This window comes from Cariama cristata, unplaced genomic scaffold (assembly GCF_000690535.1).
Source record: "Cariama cristata isolate BGI_N322 unplaced genomic scaffold, ASM69053v1 scaffold1136, whole genome shotgun sequence".
In the NCBI taxonomy this organism is placed as follows: Eukaryota; Metazoa; Chordata; class Aves; order Cariamiformes; family Cariamidae; genus Cariama; species Cariama cristata.
The window spans coordinates 22,667-34,152 of NW_009622447.1; the positions used below are offsets into that span (position 1 = coordinate 22,667).

The window sequence follows — 11,486 nt, forward strand, 5'->3', positions numbered from 1 at the left end:
CTGGGAATAAGAAGATCTGAATTTTATAGTTAAGCTCTGACTTCAGACTTCCAGATCTATTTGACCTTGACAAGTCACCAAACTTCTTAAGTGTTTGTTTCCGTATCAGCGAGACTGAGAATTACCTTAATGAGTAAAGATTGATATTTACAAACACTTCGAGAGTCCAAGATGCTACATTTGTATGTATCATGTTAACCTGGCAATTTGGGTGGAGAGAGTACCCCATCTGTTTATGGAAAAAGGAGAAGTCAGCTTTAAAAAACAAAATCCTGCTGCTCCTGACAAGGAAAATGGATGCTGTTTTTATTTTATATGTTGCTGCACAAATGTCTTTCTTAAAAGGATGGCATTTTTTTTCCCCATTTCCAGCAAGAAAACTTGGGAAAATAAATGATACAGTTATGCCGAAAAGAAACGATGGAATTAAATACACTGTTAACGCTAAAAAATTGAATCTACATCATTATCTGCTTTCATGTTTGACGGTTTTGTTACAATTGTATTCCAAGTGTTGAGCCTCGCAGAGCCTAGAATGAGAAGATGGTGGGGGAGACCAAGAGAGTAAATTGTTTCTTATGGATAATCTTAAAATACACTTAATTTAAGGTTGTCTGTAGACGTTGAAAACCTATGAGAGTGTGTGTTTGACATTGACAGCGGAGATTAATCAGCCAAAGAAATGTCAGCAATACGAGTCAATTACGTCAGATAACTGCTGTGCCTTATTGTCAGTAAATTACAAAGCATATTTTTAATAACAGAAGACCTTTCTGCACTTTCAGTAACAAAAAATGATCATGTGTGAAGCGCTGTATCTCTTTACCTCTTTAGAACAATATTAGTCATGGCTGGCTGTGAGTGTATGTTGACAGTCCAGCAGTTTTGATTAAATGAGGCTGGGAATGCATCTACAAAATGAACAGCAGGCAATCTGATCAAAGCTTTATTCTTATATCCTAGTTTTCTAAAGTAATAATGTAGTTTCAGTCATTTCATTAACTAGTAAATAATTATTTGTAGCATTCTTGTTTTCTTACATTGCTGCAGTAAAGTGAACAATTCTCAAATGTAAAAGCTTAATACAGCTTTAATTGATCAAAATTGAGCGCAGGCACTTGATCTTCTCAGCATCTTGTATGGCACTGCAGCTGTTCGAGGCATCTTCTGATTGGTGTCTGTGCCAAAAGATCCTTGTGTTTGTACTGGTAATAAGAGAATCATTGCTTTGACTTCCCTTATTCAGACATCATCTGCAAATACTGTTTAAAAAATTTAGGACATCTTAAAATGTTTCTTCTCCAAGCTGGTAGGCCTAAAACTCAATTAATGAGAATTACTTAAAGAATTAAGTCAAGTACACACCTCTGTGCAGATGACTGAATCAGACAACGGCAAGAAATGTAGCTTGAAGGAATCTGGGTCATCTCCAGGCACGTTCCTGGTGTTGAAGAAGCAACTGCGAGTGCAGCTTTGTTGGTATGTCGTAGTTAAGTTGTGTAAGGTCATCTTGCTACAGTTGGTATCCTGGATGATTTTGTAACCTGTTTCCTAACAGATATAGAAGAAACTCGATGTCTTCGCTTCTTTCCTTCTAGTAGTTTAGAAATAACCATGTTTTCACTCTAAATTTGAGGACGGAGCATGATACTGCTACTACAAAAAGCCATCTTCAGCATGTTGCAAATGGTGTTATTTTTTTCTCCCTTTGTAACTGATGGTTTATCCTGTTTCTTTCGTTCATGCTGTCAGAAAGTGCTTTCTGCAGGTTCATATGAAATAAATAAAAAACACCCCAGCTTCATCCCAAAGATTACATTGGTGTGCATGTTGGAAGGTGGAAAAAAAACCAACTTGTGCTTAGCTGTACCTTGATAACAAGGTGGAAATTTCTATCTAGAATCAGTCATTTTAGGTACCTTTTCAATCCTTACGTGTTTTTAATTGTAGGTTACAGTCTAAAGAACCCATTTCAACATACCTCACATGCACCATGACACTTGAAAAGCTGCCATGAGTAGGCACGGTTGTCAGCTATGAAGAGCAGGCTTTGAAGTATTTGTTTTAGTACTTTGAGATTTATGTCTTGAATTTCAGAGATTTTTTGCAAATGAAAATGTGAACACATTAGCTTGGGGTAGCAAGCTAATACTAGAAGAAGGGTATATTTCCACATTTCCGGGGAGAAGCGAATGCTTCCAGTAGCACTGAGTTGCATATTTTTTCTGCAGTGAAATAAAAAGAGTAATTCTTGTATGGGTTGTGGTTTCAGGTACTATTTGCCTTGCTTTGACTGCATCTGTTCCCAGCAAGTGTGGCTTGCCTCACTGGTACAGATAAATACGTAATAAATGAAGTGCTGTGCCCCTCGAGCAAACAGACTCCGCTAACTCCGTGCCGGGTCTGATGAAGTGTGTCTGCCTGGCATTCCAAGGCGTGAATGAGTGGACAGCATCAGCCAGATAGGAGCACAGGCTTAGTTATGCTGCCGGAGGCAGAGTTGGTAGTGTCGGAACAAGGGTGGAGCAGGAGCCATCCTGGGAGGGGAGAAGGAAGGGTTGAAGGGCAAGGCAGAAAAGGGGACTGGAGGTCTGGATGCAAAGAGTCGTCAGTTTTGCCGGTTGTCTCATGGCAGGGGATTAAGGAGCCACTGGAGCATTACTGCTGGGCTGTTCCAGCATCGCCTTCTGAAAGTGCAGAATGCTTGCTCTTAGTGTGAAGTTCGTATTTGAGTTATATTGCTGTTACATATGTTAGCCTGCTTGAAGGGAGAGCTGATGGATGATCACCAACAGCAGAAAAATGCCCACTCTCCTCAGGTTCTTAACTTTTTCTTTGGTTGCCTGAGCCCACCCTCCTAGCCAACCATTTCTGAGAAAAATTGCAAATATCCTGTCCGATTTTCAGACTCGTACTGTGTCTGGCAATAGTGATCTATCAGTTTGAGGGTATCCGGTTGGTCCCCCAAGTTTCCCAGGATAGAGCTAAACTTTAAAATCCTGTTGGATAAAAGGATTGTGAAGCAACTCTATTCCTCACTCTAGTCTGACTGTCACCTTTTTCTTCATATGTATTTTTGAATTCAGTGCAAAGAGATTGTTAGATGCAAAATACTATAGGCATTAAATTGGAAGACCTCTCTGTCAAGCTCTCAATTTTTTTTTTTTCACATGGAGCTGATGGGAAAAGAAATTATTATTAGGAAGAAGAACACTTAGTAAGGATACTTGAAAATGGAATGGTGCTTAAGAGGCTTTGTCAATAAGCAGTTTCAGGCTGCGCTCTGAAGAATAGCTTGGATGTCCCAATGGATTTTTACAGCTATGCCAGTGAGTCTAATTACAGATAATACTTCTCTTGCTTAAGTCATGCTTCAGTTAGATTCTTACATCGGTGAGGCTGCTGTAACAGTAGTGCTAATATTGCTTTTTGTAATTTAGTTAATTGACTGTCACACATACACTGAAGTTACATATGTGTGAAATGAATAAATTGCTTCTTGTCTGATCAGATGGATCTTAATAGTTTGTGGGTTTATTTTTTTAGGGATTATGTGAGGAGCGAATTGGAATCAGGATATGAAGGGCCAATGTACTTGGAACCTCTCTCTATGAATCGTTTCATGACTGCTTTAGTAGGTAAGTCTTTTAAATATTTGTGATGCAGGAGAGAGCTCTGCCTAGTTCTCTTCATTGAAACCTATGCATGTTTTACCTCTTGGTTTCAAATCTCTCATCACTCTTAGTAGCTGTGATTCTCATTAATGTGCAAGAGGCATAGGAGGCTAGGGGTGTGCTGCCTGACTTTTTCTATGCCACTGATTTACCAGTGCTCCCGTACTTGCAGCTTTGAAGTATTTTCTGCGTCTGTCATGCTCTGCCCCAGTGTTCTTCTCAGACTCGCATTTTGATTCAGAAGGACTGGATTGTCTATAACAACCTTTAGGTAGAAAGTACTGTAGAAATTTCAATAATAATGTGCATTTGTAGTGCTTTTGTCAGTGAAAGTGTTTTACAAGTATTTATTCTTTATTGGCCTTAGAGATGAGCACTATCATTCTCTTACAAAAAACTGGTGAAGTAGATTTGTGGGTGTGTGCATGGGACTACAGGCTACTTTTTTTTTTTTTTTTAAATGGAGTCCCAGGGATATTTCTAATTGAAGAGTTAAGGAGTAACAAGTCAAAACTACATTTAAATTGGTTTTGATTAATGGCAGAGATGACTTCTCTGCCTAAAAATCTCAAATAAATCCTGAACAATTGGACTTTCTAGATTGTTCCCTTACCCTTTGAACTTTGATTGGAAGAGAATAAATTCAGCTTTAAGGTTGCTGCGCCATACCATATGCTCTACTGAGAGGATATTGGAATACACACACACCATGTGTATTTTAAAATTAAGCCTGAGACAAGCTTGGAAGAAAAATCTTCCTTAATTCCTTTCACTGAGGTCTATGGTTTTCATCAGATTATTGACAGATTTAGTCAGCCATGTACCGTTGGCAAAACTCTGCTGCTTTCTGTTTACTTGCAGCTGCTACTGCCAGATACAAATGGGTTTACTTCTTTATAGTATGTTAGGTCTACCAGAATATATACATCTCCTGTTTGCCTGCATCCTTACTTTCAAATGTGGCATTTGTCTTTGCTTTTAATATTTTTAAATAGAAATAACATTGGTATTTTTCAAGGAAAGGAAATCTACTGTAGATATAATTTCTTCTCTCCGCTGAATTTTTAGATATATTATATTTTGCTGTCTTGTCAAATGACGCCAAAGTACAGCTAAAGCCTTTAGCATGTTTCTGTGAGAAAATGTTTGTAACTAGTCCTTTGAATCTTTCTCAGGTGCAATGCAGGGTCCCATGATAAAGCAGACTCCATCAGAGCTTCACAAAACAGCAGGCAGGCCTGGACAGGAAGAGATGAGGCATTGTGTCATTCGGTAATGTTTAGACAGAAACTAAACTGAGAGTCAAACCCATTATGCTTCATCCAGGTTTTAATGTGGATTAAAAATAAGAGAGAAAAAAAATATTGTTTTTATCCAATACAGTTTTGGATTGTACTGGGTGTCAGTCTAAAGTGTGCCCTCATTGTAGTTGTTTTTCAGAAGTAGGTGCTTGACTATCCTAGCAAATGTGTGTACGTTAACATACTTAATATCCCCATTGTTAATTTCCCCTGTTCTTTTAAAGTCAACTTGAAAGTGTAATTTTAGTCTTGATGGCAAGCGGTTGTCTTTGGGGAAGACCTGTGAAAGTGGACTATGAGGCTTGACAGTATTTTGTATAAATATGAAATACTTTCTCAAATTTGTTACACCCAGAGGTATTTATCCAGTGCAGTCTGCCTTGTCTCAGAAGTGTACTGCACTGAACTGTGTCATCTTTACAGCAAAATGAACATAGAGGTGCTTTGCTCCATCTTTTTCTTACATGTTCTGCCAGAGTGTTGTGCTGCAGCAATGTTGACAGAGGCCCTGAGGCAGGTCCATGGAGAAATAATGGTGCTACTCATACAGCTCTGGTTCCTAAAAGTTCTGGTCAGAATTAAGGGGATGATGTACAGTACGTCAGCTGGTTCACAAATTTAATGTTTGTTAATGCTTTTATTCATTAGTGCTTTTTGAATGGGCTCCCATAGTCATTTCTTCCCCTGCATCTAATTCAGTCTGATGACTGTTGACTAGGGTTGCTAATACGTTCCTAAGTGCTGGATGGAAGAAATAAATGTCTTTGAAGACTGCCCCTTGGATGAGTGTGCCACTTTGTGAGCTTGTCAGCTGTGAACATTGCAAAACTGCGTGGTTTTGGAAGTGATGCTACCATGAAGACTTGCTTTTTCTCAGTGCACAATAATGGGATTATATAACTTTGAGAGACCCTGTTTTTTGAGTAACAGGTAATGACGTAGCCAGGGAATTTGTTAACATCGGCTTTTTAAAATTGGGAATGAAGTAAAGACAGTTCCCTACTCAAAGTGGCTTGAACAGCAGCTGTACTGCACAGGCTTTCTTGTTGCACATTTTTTCACTAGCTTACGAGCTGGGAGGCTTTGACTACCTGTCAACAATGTTTAATGTGTTTGTGGAGGTTTTTGGGAAGGGAAAAGAATGGACAGGGGCTTATGGCAATAGATTTCTTCCTTATTGCCTCATTCCCTAACAGAGGAGCCTGGTGTCCTGCAGGAGGATTCCAGCTGTTGAGCTCATTAGCTGTGTCTGGCAGTTTTCAGTCCACGGCATATAAGTTTACAGAGTGCAAACATTCAGCTGGATTTGCTCGTCTTAGCAGATAGCTAGAGTGTTAAAATATTTTTATGATTTGATGTGACATACAAATTAACTTCTTCTGACTGATCCTGGAGATAAACTATGATTTACTGCAGAGAGGGATTGCCCGTACTGAACTAGAGCACTGCTACCCTAGTTGGAAATGGGAAGTACTAGTCACTAAAAGCTCTGTTGGAGACATTTTCAGGCCCTTCTTGTGAAGGGGCTCAGAATTGACAAGGTGCAGACATCAAGGAGGAGATTGGGGCTTCCAGAGAAAGTGCTCCATGTATTTCCTTTGATGGTGTACAGCTCTCCTTCCCATGACAAGTAACTTTTGATCAGTGTTTAAATTAAAAAGGTGGAAGGGTCAGAGAGTTTAGCCAGGATGACCAGCATATTTAGGACATTGCTGTTGGAGGAAAGCTGGTTTTGCTGTTGCATGAGATGAGACTGAACTCAGAGGTCCTATTTCCTGATTGGAGAGCTGCAGAGACATCCCAAAGAGTGCTGGATTGTTCAGCGTGATGTTGTCGCAATATTTTATTTTTGATGATGGCACTTTTACTAAATCCTGAAGAACATATTGGATGCTGGTATTTGTATCCCTTTGTGTGTGAAACTGGGTTGCCTTAGTTACCATGAGTCGCAGAAATCCTCGCAAGCTGACTGTGCCAGGCTCCTGAATATTACAGCACAGCAGTGTGCTGGTGGTATCTTAAATAGGGTTGTAGCAACGTGTGTGTGGGCAGAGAACAACAAAGCGGAGGGAGAATGCTTCAGAGCTGGAGTCTGTTAAACTTCTAAAAAGATGAGTAGACTAACTTTCTCTGAGGCTTATAAGATCTAGTGTGCTGATAGTGCCTTGCTGAGAGCAAGGGTGCTTGTTCTGAAAAGATATCTGATAATTCAAAAATACATTTAGCAAAATGACAGTAGGACTTAAATTTGAAAGAGGACAGTGTGAAGGAGCAAGAACTTCGTATGCTTAACTAATAGAGATGAGAGATTGCTTTCAGCTCAGTTGCAGTTATTTTGAAAGCAGAAGTCCTTTCCTAGGTAGGGAAGCTGGGTGGAATGAAAGCAAAACCCTGGTACTGCTATTTCTCCTCTTGCAGCTTCCCTCCCCAACCCATCTAGAAGGGCTTACAAGGTCAGTAAGCTTATTTGAACACATGGAGTTAGCGCTGCCTGAGACATGTTAACAGCCCTGATTTTGTTACTCTGTGTTTTACTAAGGCTAACTCCTGGTTTTGGGAAGAGTTGTGAAATGCAAGCGTTAGCAGAGGTAGCTCCAAAACAAAGCATAAGCACTTGGGTTTAGTACCCTGTATTGTAGCTTTTGGATATAAGTGAACATCAATGGTGAACAAGGTTCTACTTTTAAATAATATGCAATAAACATTTTCCTTACTGCAAAATGATGAGTGAGAATTGTTCTTATCCAGGCAATGTGCGTTTTGCCCCATTCTGTTTCCTCTGAGCTAAAGGGTACAACTTCAGTGACTCTACTGGGAGCAGTTATACTGGAGTGGTCTACTCTAGAAATGCCACCCTCCAAATCTCTGGGTGCGTGGGAAAGATGTGCTCATGCTTGTGTCCCTGCCAACTGTTAAAAAGAATTTACTTGATAATTATCTGTCACTTGCAAACTTCAGTGATAATTTTGAGCAACTGCCTCAGGGCATTATGAAATTAGTGAAGTCTCAGCTGCTGACCTGGCTGTTCTCCTGTTGCTGATCTTGGCCAGTAATTCCTCTTGACTGTATAAATACAGTTGCTCTAAAAGCCATTTGGGACCTCCGATTACTTCTTTGCATAGATCGGGATGAAATAGTATAGCTGGGCTTCAGAAAAGCTACTGCTGTGTATACAAATACTGATGGGATTTAAGTTGAGCTGGGGTTAAGGAAAAAGAGGGATGACTTGTTGGGTTATCCTCTACATGATTTATTCCTGGGACTTCATATTAATCTGAGTATAATTCTGCATGTGTTTTGGGTTTACATCTCAGTAATCTGTAAAGTGAAAGCGTGCACTTTGCAGAGTTTGAAAATGGTGACTTTTGTGACCCAGCAAAAGATGCGGAGGAGCCTGGTTTCATAACAGGTATGTCCTAGTTAGACCTGTCATAATATGCTGGATGCTGATAACTGTGTTATGGAAAGATAACGTATGAAAATACTTTTTTTCCTGAAGGGGATAATCAGCTTGATTATAAAAGACTCTGTCGCGTTTTCAGGTCAGCTGGTGGTATGTACGCTCTGCTCCTGCGTCATGAAAACAAAACAGATCTGGCTTTTCTCTGCTCACATGCTCCCTCTGCTGGCACGACTTTGCCTGGTCCCTTTGGAAACCATCGTCGTCATCAACAAATTTGCCATGATTTTCACTGGTTTGGAAGTTCTCTACTTTCTGGCATCAAACCTTCTGGTGCCCTATAACTTGGCAAAATCTGCATACAGGGAGCTTGTCCAGGTAAGATGGAAAAGGTAACGATTTTATTTTCCTTGACCTGAGCCTTTATTGCAGGAAAGAAACAAAAAAAACTTTGGCTGTCTTCTGTGCAACTGTGTGTGTGTGTTAACTGATTCTTTCGTAGCAAACCAATATGTTCCTATCTATAGCATCTTCTTTCTTTAATTTATGGTAGTTTATAATTTGTATGGGTGAGCAGTTAAGCCTGAATTATGCTGCTGGCCAGCTGAGTATGTCCACTTTGCTTGAACTTTGCTTAGCCCTTCCCAAATCCAGGTTAAAGGACAAGATTGTGGCAGAATGAAATTTATTTACGGCCTTGTTAAATGAGCAAGGTAATCCCCATGCATGTAGTAGCTGTTCATTTCAAGAAGTACCTTCTGTATGAGGAGCATTTGTAATTATAGTAGTGTTGAATTGGGAGTAACAGTAAAGCTGATTTTGACTCTAATAATCACTGACTTTCAGTGATTTCTAACTTGCAGACAGTGTTTTGAAAGATCTGTAGTAGTTGCTTTAGAACTCTAACAAAAGAGTTAGCAGAAACAGAAAAGACTGATCTGACTTGTATCCATTTTGTTAACACTTTGATATCTGATATATATTTAGTTGAAAAGACACTTTGTTAGTGGTACAGAAACATCACACCTCATTTTTATATAAAAATAAAACACGTGTATATGCATCTTTCTGTATATTTCAGTATAAGAAGATGGATGCTTGCTTGACTCTTGACTGACTCGCTATTTCAGCACTCACTAGTTGCTGAATTTTTTTCAAACCAAGCCACTGTGTTTCTGCCTGCTGCTTTTCAGTCCAGAAGCAGTCTGAAAACTAACTTGTTAAGCTCTTTCAAAGCCCTCTTTAAAAGCTCTTCTTTGCTGTCATATCTGTCATTCACAAACAAAAACTTGGCAGCAGTAGATGTCTGGTGTGCCAAGGTCTCAGCCTGTCATGTTGATAATTACTGTCTGGTTATTTATTTTGTATGTAATTGGTCTTTGGAGCAGGATTATCCTTCTGTGTTTGTACAGCACCTAGCATGGTCTGATCTCATCCATAACTAGCTTGTAGATTTGCTGATTAAAAACTAATTCAGGAGCTAACTGGCAAAGCTTCAACATGCTTGTTTTCCAGTGAGAATAGGAAAATCATGCTTACTGTTTACTTAGAGTGGTAACATTTGGGGTAAAATAGTTGCACGTCTTTGTACAGCTTGAAGGCTTGCAACAGGTTGGAATCAGCACTTCCACTTTCCACATGCATGAACAGATGTAGAGTTTAGGTTCCTGGAGTCAAATTCAGATCAGATGCAGATTTGGGAGTCATGTATCTATTTTTTATTAGATGCTTATGTTTAAAACACTTCAACGTCTTATGAATGTTGTAATTGCAAATATGTTCTGAGGTGAGGGGGAAAATAGTTGTTTTTTGTTGATTTTTCTGTTTGTCAGAATTGTAGTCTATATACAACTGTTAGATAAGTCTCCTGGTCTCTGGGATTGCTTATTATTTTCCTACTTGTATTTCCATCACTGTAGCTTTGTTCAGTTGTTAGTTTTCAATGATGCCTTCATGCTGGTGTTTGTGAGTTTACTACTCTTTTAGACTGGATTTGATTGCTGTTCTGATATCAGTGGCAAAACTTAGTGAATGTTGGGACGTCAAACAGTAGGAGTGTTTCCTGAGGCAGCCCTAACAGATGGGCCAAGGCAGTTTTTTGTGTTTGTGTGTATTTCAGACTGTGGCTAATGGTATCATTTAAAAGCAGGGCCAGAACCGTGGCTGCCTGCTTGCAGCAGAAGATGCCAGAAATACCTCACAGTTATGAATCTACGTTATGAGCGTAGCATGACCCTTTTCCGATGTGGTGGAACACTCTGCTGGGAGCTGCCAGGGTTGCTTGCGTTGGTCCCAGGCCAAGGGAGAGGCCAAGCGAGTCTCCTGAGGGCAGGTGCACTTCCTTCACAAGTCTCTGCAAAGCTAAAGGCAGGCGCTTGGCACCACATCCCTGCCAGCAGCATACTGCTTGTTGATCAGCCACCGTACATACTGTAGCGGGTCCCAACTTAATATCCCTCATGCATGTCATGAAAGACTAAGTAGGCAGCTTTCTTAGCGTTTGCTTAAAATTTGCTAGCCACTATGGATTGTGTCATTGTGGGAAGCAGGTGACAAGGAGCTAGTAGTTATGAGTGGTTTCCTTTTCTATTAAGTCCAGCTATATGGAGTTCCAGCTTCTTGGAAATAACTGCATTATGACTTAGTCTTTGCAATACAAAAGAAGTAATTTAAGCTTCAGAGTCTTCTGAAACAACTCTTAAGCGTGAATTTCAAAAGACTTGGTGGATTAGGAGCAGTCAGAAGTCTGGTACATGTTCTTTTTGAGATACTTAAACATAAAATGTCTGAGGTATTAAGTTTTTCCTTAAAAATAGGTCAACAAAGGAGATTTACTGTGCCGAAGTGATGTGGCTTGTATTTCAGTATCTAGTGTGTGCACTGACTTGGCGGTAGCTACAGAGAAAACAACATTGCTGTGGCTTAAGCTGGGCAAAAGGTCTGAGAGGGTTGTGCATGAACTGGAGGCACACGTCCTCGTCCCTGTGGCTGTGAGTGGGCTGCAGTCAGCAGCTCCAAACCAGTTATTCATAGGAAAGGGCATTCAGCTGGTCTGACAGTTTGCACAGTCAGGTACTTCTCCATTCTTCAAGACGGACAGCGATAGAATGT

General features: G+C 40.0%; 1 protein-coding gene across 1 annotated transcript in view; it reads left to right on the plus strand.

The window, feature by feature from the left end:
* The window catches only part of RNF145 (ring finger protein 145), a 36,323-nt gene that overhangs the window by 14,057 nt on the left and 10,780 nt on the right, over positions 1 to 11,486 (plus strand). Inside the window, exons 3-4 of the mRNA XM_009702315.1 lie at positions 3,547 to 3,638; positions 8,518 to 8,753. Coding sequence (XP_009700617.1) covers positions 3,547 to 3,638; positions 8,518 to 8,753 — 328 coding nt within the window. The remainder of the gene's footprint in view (positions 1 to 3,546; positions 3,639 to 8,517; positions 8,754 to 11,486) is intronic.